We start from the raw sequence: 16482 nt of genomic DNA, 5'->3' as shown, positions 1-16482 counted from the left end.
AGACGGGCACCCGGAAGGGATGGACAGCGGGACCCAGGAGCTCCAGACACGCAGTTCGGATGCAGTAGCCTGAGGCGTCGACCCCCGTCTGACAGGCAGGCCCAGAGCGTACCCCCAGAAATATACATACATACATACATACATACACACATACACACATACACGTATACATACCCACACATACACATATATACATATACATACACATATGTACACATACACATATATAAACATACATACATACACACACATATACATACATATACACAGTTCGTCAGCCCCGACAGCCATCACGCGCGCGCGCTGCCACCAGTCACAACATCAGCCACACCCCTGCACCAGACCCAGCAGCCACGGGCGCCCACACCACAAACAAACGGCAGCAGAAACAGCAGCCGCAATAACCCCAGACAGCCAGCACCAGCCAATCAAATTAAAGCGATCAAAGAAAAACTGCGACCAGCAACCACACGCCACCAGGGCCACGGAGACCAGCCGGCGCCAGCCCGCCGGTCAGCCCGAACGCCAACACGCAAACAAGAGACACCAACAACCCCCCCAACCAAAAGGCCCCCCACCCCAACCCAAACCCGCACAAACACACCACCGCCCAAACAACCGGGACACAGCATCCAGACCAGACACGGGGGCTGCGCCGCCACCACACCAAGTCACCAACAGAGCCATTTTTAAACCCGATTCCGACCTTTCAACCATCCCTACTCTTTCGATATATCGAACGCAAAATGTTTTCCCTTGACCAAAATTCACAGTTTTCCCGGAATTGTCTCCCTATTTAAAGTGAATGGGAGACATACAATCTACTGCATAGCCCACATTTCTCATCCGATTGGAACGATTCCACCATCCACACATTCCACTCACCCTGGACAATCAAGCATTTCAGTCCCGCTCAAGCGTATCGGCGGCTTGCGTACATACAGTCATTTACACGCAATTCCTGCCGGAAATGCAAATTCTAGTTGTAGGCTTGAGTGTTGACAGATGTTTTGGTGATGAGCATTTCACACTTTAGCAGTGCTTCTCAATTTTATTTTGTTACGCCCCCACTCTTTGCCAAGACAATAAATAGTATCGTATAAAATTGTTATAAGTACACCTCTGCATACTTATTAATAGAGATGTCCGATAATATCGTCCGGCCGATAAATGCGTTAAAATGTAATATCGGAAATTATCGGTATCGTTTTTTTTATTATCGGTGTCGTTTTTTGTTGTTTTTTTTTTTTTTTTTTTTTTTTTTTTAAATCTTTTTATTAAATCAACATAAAAAACACAAGATACACTTACAATTAGTGCACCAACCCAAAAAACCTCCCTCACCTATTTACACTCATTCACACTCATTCACACAAAAGGGTTTGTTTCTTTCTGTTATTAATATTCTGGTTCTTACATTATATATCAATATATATCAATAGAGTCTGCAAGGGATACAGTCCGTAAGCACACATGATTGTGCGTGCTGCTGGTCCACTAATAGTACTAACCTTTAACAGTTAATTTTACTCATTTTCATTAATTACTAGTTTCTATGTAACTGTTTTTATATTGTTTTACTTTCTTTTTTATTCAAGAAAATGTTTTTAATTTATTTATGGTTTTTTTGTTTTTGTTTTTTTGTTTTTTTAAGTATCTTATCTTCACCATACCTGGTTGTCCAAATTAGGCATAATAATGTGTTAATTCCACGACTGTATATATCGGTTGATATCGGTATCGGTAATTAAAGAGTTGGACAATATCGGAATATCGGATATCGGCAAAAAGCCATTATTGGACATCCCTACTTATTAACATTGAAGAACACAAAAAAGAAGTGAATATAGATCAACTTACATTAAATAATGATATTAACATGTTTTTTTTAGTTTGTAACAGAAAAAAAATTATAAAATACATTTTTAAAGTCCTTATTTAAACTATAAACACTTTTTGAACCGACTTGAACCATTTCATACTGAAAAATAAAATAAAATAAACTAATTTAATAATAATAAATGTAAATTGATCAGTAACATAAACTCAGTAGCACAATATATAAAACACTTTAACCTACAAAACCAAAAAATAGTAAAACAATTTGTGCTGATTATTTGTAATCAAAAATGAGGAAGTCAGGATTAAAGGCTACAATGAGCACTTTTGTAGTGCACAGCTTTTCGAAGTGGGGTTTAAAGTATGATACATGATAAAACATATGCGTGCGTGTGCGTGTGTGTGTGTGTATACATATACGTATATAAATGTATATGTATGTATGTACATATTAAGGTTGTACGGTATACCGGTACCGGTATTGCGGTACTAATGAATCAAAAACTGTACTACACTCTGTTTGAAAAGTACCGGTTCCCGGGCATGATGGCGCGCCGTCACGTCGTGACATTGCTGGTTTTATGAGCAGAGGAACATGTTCGGCAGCGCACAATCACGGAGTACTTACAAGCAGACAGTGTGTAGACAGAAAAAAGGGAGAACGGACGCATTTTGGCCTAAAAACTGACAATAAAGGTGAAGTTATAACACTGAAACACCCACAAGAAGAGGTGCTTTAAGACATAGCTAGCTAGCTAACAGCGAACATCCATCAGCAATCGGCAGTGTTTTAGCTACTTCTAAATCACTAATCATCGCCTCCATGGCGACGAATAAAGTGAGTTTCTTACAAGTATCATCCCTGCAGGGCGAGGAATAGCTAAACATGCTTCACTACACACCGTAGGAGGATACCACAGCTCACCGGCGTCACCGCTAACAAAAGCTAGCACGCCTGAACGTACACAAACGCCATGGGTGGATCTACACTTGACATCCACTGTAATGATACCAAGTACAATAGCGTATCTCGTAGGGCTGTGAATCTTTGGGTGTCCCACGATTCAATTCAATATTGATTTTTGGGGTCACGATTCGATTCAAAATCGATTTTTTTTTTTTCAATTCAATACGATTCTCGATTCAAAAACGATTTTTTCCCGATTCAAAACGATTCTCTATTCATTCAATACATAGGATTTCAGCAGGATCTACCCCAGTCTGCTGACATGCAAGCAGAGTAGTAGATTTTTGTAAAAAGCTTTTATAATTGTAAAGGACAATGTTTTATCAACTGACTGCAATAATGTAAATTTGTTTTAACTATTAAATTAACCAAAAATATGACTTATTTTATCTTTGTGAAAATATTGGACACAGTGTGTTGTCAAGCTTATGAGATGTGATGCAAGTGTAAGCCACTGTGACACTATTGTTCTTTTTTTTTATACATATATAAATGTCTAATGATAATGTCAATGAGGGATTTTTAATCACTGCTATGTTGAAATTGTAACCAATATTGATACTGTTGTTGATAATATTCATTTTTGTTTCACTACTTTTGGTTTGTTCTGTGTCGTGTTTGTGTCTCCTCAATTGCTCTGTTTATTGCAGAGTGTTGCTGGGTCGGGTTTGGTTTTGGAATTGGATTGCATTGTTATGGTATTGCTGTGTATTGTTTTGTTGGATTGATTGATTAAAAAAAAAATCGTATTTTAAAAATGAGAATCGATTCTGAATCGAACAACGTGAGAATCGCGATTCCAATTCAAATCGATTTTTTCCCACACCCCTAATATCTCGTCAATACTACTATGATTTAATCGATCATTTTTATCGTCACAAAATCTTTTTTCCTTTTTTAAAAATTCATATTATGTTTATAAACCCAGGAAATACTTCCCTGGACACAGGAGGACTTTAAATATGACCAATGTATGATCCTGTAACTACTTGGTATCGTATCGATACCTAAATGTGTGGTATCATCCAAAACTAATGTAAAGTATCCAAACAACAGAAGAATAAGTGATTACTACATTTTAACAGAAGTGTAGATAGAACTTGTTGAAACAGAAAATGACCTGATATTAACAGTAAATGAACAAGTGGATTAATAATTTGTTTTTACAGCTTGTCCCTCATAATTTTGACAAAATAATAGAATGAGAAATGACAATATGTTACTGCATATGTCAGCAGACTAATTAGGAGCCTTTGTTTGCTTACTTACTACTAAAATACAAGTTGTCTAGTATGTTCACTATTTTATTTAAGGACAGAATTGTTCTTTGATTGCAATAAGAAACATATGTTTAATGTACCGTAAGATTTTTTGTTAAAATAATGCCAACAATGCAATTTTTTGTGGTCCCCTTTATTTAGAAAAGTATTGAAAGGTATCGAAAAGTATTGAAATACATTTTGGTGCCGTTACCGGTACCAAAATATTGGTATCGGGATAACCATAGTACATATACATATATAAATATATATATAAATGTATATACAGTATGTATATATGTGTAAATATATGTATATATGTATGTACATATACACATATAGATATATGTGTATGTGTATATATGTGTATGTGTATATGTATATATCTATATATTTTTTTTTCTTTTCAAAAATCAACTTTGAAAAAAAGTAGTTTTTTTGGTTATTTTGCAAAAAAAATTTGAAAATGATGACTTAATTTAGAATCGAGAACAAAAAAGAATTGCGATTCAGGCGTGAATCTATTTTTTTGTGCACCCCTAGTGACAGCTGACCCCATTCTCCAATTCTTTATTGTTCCCCCACGCTCACTACAACTCGTTCTTCAATATTTACGAACCAAAATGCGGTTTTGTTGTCATAAGGCCGTAGGAGTGTGTCTGTAACACGGCACGTGTTGGAAGGAAGACCACCTGTACATTTTTCCACAGTTATTGCACAGCTGCGACATATTTCACTAAGGACAAACATATTCTTGTCCTTCTGTAGAATGTCCTTCACGCTCGCCCATGTCACTCTCATTACTTCACTAAAGTGTTTTTGTGCACTGTGGAGAAGGAAAGACATTTTGAACATAAAAGAGGGGAAGGTGAGTTCTGGCAGATGCATCTCAGTCGGAAGTGTCATCACACCTATAACAACAGCATTGAGAACAAACGTTAATGGCTTCAAAGGGGACGGATCAGCTATCCAATTAAGGAAAGAATGAAACCCTCTGAGATGTCCTTTGGCATTAAAATGTTTGACGAGGGTCCAAATAAACACAAACAACATTTTTTACGACACAAACGTAGCACAAAGCAATGATAAGGGGGGCCAACTTCACACAGGTTGTTGTATGTAAAACAAACACTTAATATATATATATATATATATATATATATATATATATATATATATATATATATATATATATATATATATATATATATATATATATATATATACTATTTAATAGCATTGAAAAATAAACATTGATTGATTGATTTAAGGCTAATTTTTAACAGCTCACTTGAAGGAACATATTGCGAGTTGTCCAGTGAAAGGTTGTACAAATACTTTCAAGTTCAAATCCTCACATGTCTCGAAAACACAGGCATTTTGCTGATACTAGTATTGGTGATGGGGTAGTGTGATGGTGCAGTGGTTAGCGCTTGTACGTCACAGTGAGGAGGTCCTGGGTTCGATTGCCGGGTTAGGGGTCTTTCTGTGTGGAGTTTGCATGTTCTCCCCGTGACTGCATGGGTTCTCAGTATTTTACCGTAAATTTCACAGATTTTTTTTAAACACAATGTCCATTTTTTTTTTCATTTCTTGTAAAATATCCACTTTTGCGTGTTACTCGTTTTTACCTGTCGATTCACTCCTTGACTTCGGACTCCTGCAAAATTTTGTCCCTCCATTACATATAAATCTAAACCATCATTAATATTATTATTATTGTCATTGTACAATGATGTACTGTATCAGCATTTGATTTTCTACAGTGAAACTGTAGAAATTATTAAACTATCATATTCAATTAAATGTATCTTTAAAAAAATCACCTTGACGTCAGTAATCAGCTGTTCTCCTTTCTTAATTTAATCAATAATATCATTTTGAAATCGTTCCTTACACTCTGAAGCTTCACTTGACGCTCTCTTCTCTTCCCTGACTATCAGTTACTCTCATGTTAAATTTAAAAAGTAATACCAGGCTAATATATATTTCACTCATTCATGACCTCACCTGAGCTTCCTCAGTCCACCTTTCATCACTTCACCTGTCTCACTACTCTATGTACTCCATGTACTCTATATACTCCATGTGCTCCATGTACTCTATAGAAACTCCATGTACTCTATGTACTCTATGCACTCCTATTCTACTGTAAGACATCATTGCACATCAAATCTAATATGATTTTTACATGTTTTCCAGGGTAAATAAAATCCAGGAATTCCCAGAATTCTTGTTTTTCCAAAGCCCTATTTTCACCTCTTCCTGTTAAGTTTTCATAGTCCACATTTTTCAACCGTTTTTGACCATTCCACCTTCAAAACATTCCTCTTAGCTGGGACAACAAATGCTCTTTTTTTTTTTTTTTTTTCATTCAAATTTCCGGTGTTCCCGAAATTTCAGGTTTTCCGAAATCCCCACTCTCAATTCAAACTGTTACTATGGCAACAATTTTCAAACGATTCCAAAAATTCCAATACCAACCCATTCATATTGTCTAGGAAAATTGTGCTCGTTTCAATATTTTCAAAAATTCCTGGTTCAACCAAAATTCCTAAATTTCCAGGAAATTCCTATTCAAATGAATGGACGTGTTCATAGTTCTACAATGCCCTAAATTCTCAAAATATTGTGCCATTTTTAAACACAATTCCCACCTATCAAACATCCGCCCACACTACTTTTCCATATATCGAATGTGAAACATGTTTTCCCTTTCCCAAAACTTTCGGTTTTACCAGGATTTCCTGGAATTTTCTCCCCATTACACAGGCGACTGCATATCCCACATTTCTCATCCCATTTGAACCGTTCCAACATCCACACACTCCACTCACCCTGGACTTTCGCATTTCAGTTCAACTCATTCGTATCAGCGGTTCAGCAGTTTGCGCACATAGGGCATTCATATGCAGTTCCTACCGCAATTGTAAGTTCCAGTTAAGTGTTGTCGTTGTGTTACTAAGATGGCGCCGTCGTGTGTGGCTGGCCGTCTACCGCTCTCAGTCTGGTTTCAGTTTTTGTTGATTTTGTCCTTCTGCACTAAACAGTTTGAGTCTCTGCTGGTGTATGATCGCCAAGAATTGTTGGTTTTTCGACCAACGATCAAAAATAACATTTCTTTGGATTATGGTGGTCCAAATGACCTTCCCCCGTTGCTGTCAGGAATACCAGCTCACCTCTTCCGGTTTCCAGCCCTGAGGTTTCCACGGAAGCGTCGCCGCGGCACCCGTGGTGGCCGCCGGGTAAAGCAGAGAGTGCTGTTGGCGTGCTCTTCCAGCGCTGCCCGGACGGGAAATGGATTAAGCGGTTCCCTTGTTGCTTTCTGGCCCTCCGTGGATCCATCGGGTTACCCTGTACCGGAAATCGGCCCCGATGAGAGACCCTGGATGCGCCGCACCTGCGCAGCCCGGTGCCGCCAACGTGGGGTGAATCCTTCGAATTTGAAGTTGCTGTGCCGGGATTCCCGGTGTGCTGCGACGCCGGCCTCATCTCCTGCCAGAATTGGTCTGGTAAACGCCAGATCAGTGGCGAACAAAACGTTTCCACTCAGGGATTTCTTCGAGTCACGCTGTCTGGACTTCCTGTGCTTAACTGAGACGTGGCTCGGTGCCGGTGAGTCCAGTGTCTTCTCAGAACTTCTCCCCGCAGACTGTTGCTATTTTAACTCTCCTCGTACCTCAGGCCGTGGAGGAGGAACGGCGACACTTTACAAAAATGACTTTAAATGTAAACAATGCTTTCCTTCGTCATTTTTCGCCAGCTTTGAAATGACTTTATTTGAGGTGTGTCGCGCTGATGCGGTGCTGTGCGCTGTCATTTACCGCCCGCCCAAATACAATAAGGACTTCATCAATGATTTTTCGGACTTTTTAGCAGGAATTATGCCCCGCTATGATCGTGTCCTCATTGTTGGAGATTTTAATATCCATGTATGTTGTCCCGACAAACCACTGGTGAAGGATTTTTTAAACCTTATTGACTCTTTTAATTTGACACAGTTTGTGTCTGGCCCCACACACGGACGTGGTCACACGCTTGATCTTGTCCTCTCATATGGTCTGCCTGTGTCTAACTTGGACATTTGTGACCATGTGCTTTCAGACCATATGCCTGTCATATTTGAGGCCAGTTTTAACCGCCTGACAGCTGGAGCGCGCGCTCCTGCGCGTCTCTGTCGAGTTTTTAACCCTTCCACTGCTGGTCAGTTTATTATTGCTTTTAACCAGGTTTTTTTACACTCTGACTCTGTTTTTTCTGACACTGAGAAACTCAATGCATTGTTTGACTCCACCTGTAAGACTGCCTTGAACTCAGTGGCTCCTTTAAAAATCAAAAAGGCTAAAACTAAATCAGAACCCTGGTTTAATGAGAGAACACGTGCGATCAGACGTGAGTGCCGCAAAGCTGAACGCAGGTGGAAGAAGGACAAGCTTCAGGTGTCACTCCAGATTTTAAAAGACTGTTGGCATGGATATCAGAGCACAGTAAAAGAGGCAAAAAGAGAACATTTGGCAAACATTATTGCCTCAAATAGTCTTGACCCTCGTGTTTTATTCAAAACCATTGACTCTGTTCTTAATGCCCCTCAGCCTACATGTTTGGAACCCTCCTCTGAATTGTGTAATGCCTTTTTAGAGTATTTTATTGATAAGATTGCCACAACAAGGGCTCTCATTTCTGTTCCGACCTCTGACCCTTCTGTCCCCTTTAACTACTCTGCTGTTTTTAATCAGTTTGAGCAAGTGACTCTGCGGCAGTTACAAGAGTTAACTCATCATATGAAGCCCTCAGGTTCTCCCCATGATGCTATCCCTCCTACCTTTTTTAATGAAGTGTTTTCTTGCATAGGGCAGCCTGTTCTTAATATTTTAAATAGCAGTCTGTTTTCTGGAGTAGTTCCTACCAGTTTTAAACACGCCGTGGTTCAACCGCTTTTAAAGAAACCTGGTCTGGACAGTTCAGTTTTAGCCCATTTTAGACCTATTTCTAAGCTGTCTTTCCTCTCAAAGATTTTGGAGAAGATTGTTTTTACCCAGTTAAACACTTTTTTAGAGGACTGTGATATTTTAGAAGTCTTTCAGTCTGGGTTTAAACCCCTCCATAGTACCGAGTCAGCTTTATTAAGGGTTTTTAATGACATCCTTCGAGCAACAGATTTAGGTGATCATGTAATTTTAGTTTTACTGGATCTAACAGCAGCATTTGATACGGTGGACCATAATATTTTAATTAGACGCCTGCAGCATCAAGTGGGCATCTGTGGTACTGCTTTGAGTTGGCTGAAGTCCTATTTGACTAACAGGACCTTCTCTGTGAATGTTGCTGGATCTGAATCCTCCGTTGCTCCCTTGACATGTGGGGTCCCACAAGGCTCAGTTTTGGGACCACTTCTCTTTTCTATTTATTTACTTCCCCTGGGCTCAATCCTAAGAAAGCATGATATTTCTTTTCATTGTTATGCCGATGACACACAAATGTATTTTCCATTAAAGAGAAATCATGCCTCTTCAATACAGCCATTACTTGCCTGTCTTGAGGATATCAAGGCCTGGATGGCCCTAAACTTCTTAAATTTTAATGAAAAGAAGACAGAAGTAATAGTGTTTGGACCTAGTGGTACCTGTGAGCTCCCCCCTGTTGACTTTGGCCCTTTGGCTTTGCACGTTAAGCCCATGGTCACCAACCTGGGCTTTCGTATTGACTGTGATTTTAAATTGGACCGTCAGATTGGCACAGTGGTGAAAGCCAGCTTTTTTTATTTACGTCAGCTGGCCAAGGTTAAAAACCTTCTTTCTAGGCAACAGTTAGAGACAGTAATCCATGCCTTTACTACATCTCGGCTGGATTACTGTAACTCTTTATATTTTGGAATTAGTCAGTCCTCCCTCTCACGTCTGCAGCTGGTCCAAAATGCAGCTGCCCGACTTTTAACTAACACAAGAAAAAGAGAGCACATTACTCCTGTTTTAGCCTCCCTCCACTGGCTGCCTGTGTCTTTTAGAGTCCATTTTAAGATTATCTTACTCGTTTTTAAATCCTTACGTGGTCTTGCCCCACCTTACCTCTCTGAGCTGCTCCATCTGTATGCCCCCACCCGGTCCCTCAGGTCAGCTGATCAGCTGATCCTGGAGGTACCCAAAACAAAGCGCAAGCTCAGAGGGGACAGAGCTTTCTCTGTTGTGGGTCCCAAACTCTGGAACGATCTCCCTCTCCATGTGAGACAGGCCCCTTCTTTGGCTATTTTCAAGACCCTTCTTAAAACCCATTTTTATTCACTGGCTTTTAACCCAGCATGAGACTTTGAACTGTTTTTAGCTTTTAACTTTTTGAACTGTTTTTAACTTTTAAACTGTTTTTATCTAACAAACTGTTCTTAGGGTAATTTATATTTGCTTTTTAATTGTGTATTTTTATTTCTGTTTTAAATGTTATTTTTTAGTCTGTCCTTTGCCTCTATTTCTTTGTGGTGTACAGCCCTTTGTTTTTCAACTGTGCTTGTTTTTAAAGGGCTTTATAAATAAAGTTGGTATGGTATGGTATGGTGTTGTGCACTGACGTTACTCTTTTCAAAATAAGAGAGTAAGTCCCGCTGCGGTTTCATTCTTTTGTTGCATTTTGCTACCTGGAAGGGGTAACTAGTGTTTACATTACCTGGCGACAATGGCGAAGTTCACAATTAAATAATGGACAGGTGACCATGCCAGAATTACGACATTTTGACTCGAAAGACATGGTTTGGTAAATATGCATATAAACAAGCAATGCGATAAAAACGAAAAGTGCGTATATCCCTGCGGTATGTTTTTTGGGTGGGACAAATGCGTCTTTCTCCAATGTTAGCGTCTCCCAGAGTTCCTACACCCCTGCTTGTTCGCCAACATAAGTGTAGAGGGAACATAGAAACCTCATTTAAATAAGGCGATCAGCACCACTTTTGTACACGCAGTCTTAGTAGATCACACTAATAGTACACACAATTTATTTTGAACTTATGTAGATCAGTATAATCACTTTGTAGACTAGCATATTCAACTTCATGGCAAAAACTGCTTCCTGCCTGCAAATGATACTCATGAGTTTAAGAAAACAAAATATAATATATAACACAAAAGCCCCAAAAATGGCTACCTTTGAATACTGGTAAGGATTCTCCGGAGGCGGGTTTTGGTACTGTACCTGTTGAAATGTGAAAGGTACCTTCTCTGCAGGGCTGTGACTCGACCAGTTCTCATCCTGCTGCCTGTCCTGGGTCTGACTTGGCTGTGTGGAGTCCTGGTCCACCTGTCTGTTGTCATGGCGTACATCTTCACTGCTCTCAATGCCTTCCAGGTAAGCAAACTTCCTATCTGTATTTTTTGCTTACGTGACATTTTTCTGCAGTGTTTGGAAGCAGGTGCAAGCGCTGCACTTCAAGGTGAGGTCCGCTGGAGTTTTCTTTTGGTTTATTTTTTAATATCACAAGCTCTAATCAATGTTAATTTGAGGCCGCTCATTAAGAGGATAAGAAAAGAATGATATACCTTCATAAAATGGTATCAAATACTTAGGGATGGGTACGATATCTGGTACTTTTTTGGCACCGACCAAATTCCCAGCTGAGCGTTTCAGAAAATGATTGAGAAAGACAGATCTAAAGCCTATAAAGTACAGGCTTCCAGCAAATACGAGAACATATGCTTTATTTGCATCTTAATGTAATGTTTATGAACAATGAATGACTGATGAGTAAAAAAACATGAGTGAATGAATGAGTCTCTGTCGGTGTAAACAAGGAAGTGATGCGGGGGAACATTTGATTGGTTAGCAGTGTTGGGACTAACGCGTTACAAAGTAACGCGTTACTGTAACGCCGTTAGTTTCGGCGGTAACTAGTAATCTAACGCGTTATTTTTTATATTCAGTAACTCAGTTACCGTTACTACATGATGCGTTACTGCATTATTTTACGTTACTTTTTATGTAGTATAAAGTGTGTTTTATCGGAGCGCTGCTGTGACATCGTTCTGATTCTTCTTGTGTCACAAGCCGGAGAAGAGAGAGAGATACGCGCTCTGTGTGGGTGTGAGTGTGAGTGTGGAGAGGGAGGAGGGGGGTGGGGGGGGCCGTGTCTGATCATGGCAGAGCCAGAAGTCGAGTTTGCTAACATGGAGATATTTTCAATACTTTTCTTTTGTCGAGCACAAAGAAAATAACATTTTAGTTCAATGTAAATTGTGCTTTGGATCAAAGATTCCATCTACTGCCCAAAACAGCAATTCAAATCTGCTGAAACAAGCTACATAAGCAACATGCTTCGACGAAGCTAGTAAAGAGAGATAGAGACTCCAATGACACTTCACCTCCACCACCACCACTTAAGGATTAACTCTGCCTCTGCTCATCATTCAGAACTGAACATACACACACTCTGTCAATCAATGTTCCTTCTAATTTTTCATGTGTGTGAGCAAACGCAAAAACCCCCTGAGCATTCAGTGGAGCCCATGTGAGCAACATCAGACGTGCACACTGTGGCTACACCAGCAGCACACCTGTCCCAAACCTGACTAAATAACAAGTTCAATCTCCATCCATCCATCCATTTTCTACCGCTTGTCCCTTTCGGGGTCGCTGGAGCCTATCTCAGCTGCATTCGGGCGGAAGGCTGGGTACACCCTGGACAAGTCCCCACCCATCGCAGGGCCAACACAGATAACAGACAACATTCTCTTATTATTATAATCAAATGACAGCAGACATTTCAATTTATAACATAAGTGTTTAGGCCCACTTAAAATGACAATAACAAAAAAATATTGTTTTTCATGAACTGTGTACTTGTATTGTTTGTCTGGGTAGAGGTCCTGCTTTGGAAATAGTTTGTACCCCTTTCAGACATTGCATTTAGTTCCCATTAAAACATTCACATGTTGCACAATGAGATGTAAGCAGGGGATCATGTGTACATTCCTGCAACTTCCTGTTTGTAAAAAATATATTTTTATTAGTATGTATTTAATATATTAACAGCATTTAATGATTAATATTTATAAATTAAGATTCCTAATAAATGACACTAGAATAGGCACACATTTGATTGGTAAATCATAGAGTAACGACCTGGAATTACACTTTATGTGTGGTGTTGGAGTTGTCCGACTTTTTGTGTGGCTGTAAACGCATCACTGGCTAAGTGCCATATGTGCATGTGTTGGCGCAAGTGAGAAAGAGCGAGCGGCTGCTGTTGATATAACAGTGATGTGTTTATGGCCGACAATAAAGAGTTTTGCTCAGTAAAGTGATGGATGGAATTCATGTCCTCAAAGCGTCTCGACATACGTATTATTATATTTGAACAATGATGACGAAAATGGTTTTCTCTGTCGTGTCCGTGTCGTGTCGAAAATTGTTATGCGCTTATTTTTTTTATTTGATTTTGTGCGTGGCATAGATTTGTTGTGCGCAGAGGACGCTTGAGCAGTGCGCAATTGCACAGGCGCGCTCCTTAGAGGGAACGTTGCTGTCAATTCTCTTATATACTCTTTCATTTTAGACTTCTAGAGTGTTTGATTATCACATCACTCTAAATGTATAGACTATAAAGTTCACAAACATAAAGAGGGATCCTAGTGGGCCAGGCCAATCTTTCCTTATCTCTAAACTAAAACTGGGGAAATGTGTAGAGTGTTCTGGGCTTCAGACATGATTTTGTTTCAGAATTTCTTGAGGAAAAAATGCCTGGTTAGGATTTGTGTATGTAGTGTGTGCTTTTCTTGCTTTACAGCTATGCTGTTATTATGCTGTTTGTTACTTACCGTATGTATGTTATGTTGCAGCTATTTAAAATAGTTTTGTCAATTTGTTCTGGCCAGAAACAAATTGGCCTTTGTAACATATCTTTGTCTTTGTGTGTTGTATGTAGACCACATTGCTTAGCAGAGTTCAGTGATACAAATGTATGTCAAGTTGATCAACAGATTGTATTATTCTCCAGTGCAATAACAGTACTGAAATAAAGGCTAAAAGGGCATTAATTGGAGCTTTAAAAAGAAAAAAAAGAAAAAAAGAAGTAACTAAATAGTTACTTTTCACAGTAACGCATTACTTTTTGGTGTAAGTAACTGAGTTAGTAACTGAGTTACTTTTGAAATGAAGTAGCTATAACTAGTTACTGTTTTTCAGTAACTAACCCAACACTGTTGGTTAGACAGTTGTGTTGCGTTTGGGTGCTGCTGGGACAAAATTAAGTTGTGAGGCGGCACATAATTTGGTTAAATGGCGCGATTGTAACATTGCAAAAAAACAGTTGTCAAATATTATTATCAAATTTGTCAAGATTGATCGTGACAGGTTGGACTTGTGTGTGTTTCCCTGCGTGTTGGTGTTTGCTTCCTGCCCAGCGCTCGTATTTTTGGTTTCCACTTCCTGTGCACCTCCCCTATCTGCAACTGAGCGCTGGCAACCACACCTGTCCCTGATTGGCAATCAGGACACACCTGTTGCTGACTGGATATCAGGACACACCTCTACCTGATTGGCAATCAGGACACACCTCTTCTTGATTGGCAATCAGGACAAACATCTTCCTGATTGGCAATCAGGACACACATTTTCCTGATTTCCAATCAGAGGTTTCCTTCATGTGGCAGCCCTGTGCTAGTATTTTCTCGTATTCTGTTACTCTTCTGCCGCGACATGCCTTGCACCATAGCAGGGGTGTCCAAAGTTTTTCCACCAAGGGCGAACAAAAAGTCAAAATATGCGAAGGCCATTTTGCTATTCATTTATTTTAAAAAAAAATGCTGAAAACAGACTTGACATATGTTTAAAGAAACAACTTAGTGTCAGTTTTGTGTTGTAGGTAAGGATGATGTTTGATAAGAAATTATCGAGTTTGAGCCCATTATCGAATCCTCTTATCGAACCGATTCCTTATCGATTCTCTTATCGACTCCAGATAGGTTGTTGTATATGGAGAAAAAAAAACACAATATTTGGTTTAACAAAAACACATTTTTATTTTATAAGAAAAAAATAAAATAAAATAAAATAAATAAATATTGACTGTTGTTACCCAAAGTATATTTAAGTGGGATTTTTCTGAAAAACAAATATATATAGTAACACAAAAACAACCTGTCTCTGTGATCACTATAGGTGTATAAATAATACTATAGTGTTAAATAAAATCAGTCCCTTGGGCACAAAACTGAAAATAATACAGCTCTCCAAAAAGTGCACTTCTGCTGCTATTGGAACATCCTTCTGGGGTCCATCAGTGTGGCCTCCTCCAGGAATGACTGCATGTCCTTGTCCTGGAGGGAAAATGAGGGACAGACACAGCATAGAATTAGGGGGGAAATTAGCTCAATGTAAGACTAGAGTGTCTGTTATTAAGTCTTTAGAATTAGTATGTGGAATTAAATGATGGGATGGATTAAGTAATGAAGTTAAACATTGTACTGATATGATCCACTTTAAGAGGTTGTTCAAATTAATAGTGCTTACAAAGTACAAAGAAGAATTATGAGAAATACTTTCAACCTTGTTGAAAATAAGATATTCTTCATCTCAGTATATTAATAATGACTGAATTAATTAATTACATATTACAAAACTGTTGTATATACTAATTCACAGATGTTATTTTATTATAAAAAGGTCAGTAAATGATGTATATGTTTGTAAACGCTTGAAGTGGGAAAGGGGTAGGATTAAATAAGCTTTACTTCTTACTACTCCTTTTCGGACATGATGTAAAGTGAAATGATATGAAACTGTGATGTGTTATGCTGTAAGTGTGTTCATGCACGAAATAAACTAAAAAAAGAAAGAAAGCACTAGTTTATTAGACAGACCTGCAAACTCTGGAGTGGTGTAGGCTACAAGATAACGTTAGCGTAATCAGACACATACAAAAAGGCTAACGTTAACGTTACCGTTAGCCACTGACTATGCTTAGGTAACGTTAGTCTGGCTAACATTACTGCAGTCTTGGTTGACATAAGAGGTAACCTTATTTTAGCCTAAAGGCTACGAGTGAGCAGATATGGAAATGAACCGGCAACAGTTAACGTCAGTTACTCATCAGCACTCTCACTGGAATTGGTGCTGCAGCTTGAAGCAGAGGAAGAGGAGCGTGCTTCATCATATCTGTCGCTGCTTCTCCACGACACCTTTCTCGAACGTTCAGGTTATGTACGGCCTGAACATGTTTCATCATGCTTGTTGTGCTTCCCCCCTTACATGAGAGCGAAGCCTGGCAATAATTGCAGATAGCCGTTTCCTCGTCGTATTTTTTTGTAAAATGAAGACATGCCTTGAGGCGTTTTTTCCGGCTGCTTCTTTTTTTTTTATTTTTTTTTTTTAAACCTTTATTTATAAATTTCAATTACAAACAGACAAGAAACAAAAACAGTACAGAACAGTACAAAA

At 39.0% G+C, this 16482-nt stretch overlaps 1 protein-coding gene across 1 annotated transcript in view; it reads left to right on the top strand.

The window, feature by feature from the left end:
• Positions 1-16482, top strand: part of adgrd2 (adhesion G protein-coupled receptor D2) — a 115424-nt gene that overhangs the window by 83965 nt on the left and 14977 nt on the right. The window contains exon 19 of the mRNA XM_061980572.1: positions 11277-11397. Within this exon, the coding sequence (XP_061836556.1) occupies positions 11277-11397 (121 nt within the window). The remainder of the gene's footprint in view (positions 1-11276; positions 11398-16482) is intronic.

The sequence above is a fragment of the Nerophis lumbriciformis genome, linkage group LG20 (genome assembly GCF_033978685.3).
Source record: "Nerophis lumbriciformis linkage group LG20, RoL_Nlum_v2.1, whole genome shotgun sequence".
NCBI lineage: Eukaryota > Metazoa > Chordata > Actinopteri > Syngnathiformes > Syngnathidae > Nerophis > Nerophis lumbriciformis.
Note: the sequence above shows the minus strand (reverse complement) of the source record. Positions and strands in the feature narration are given on the sequence as shown.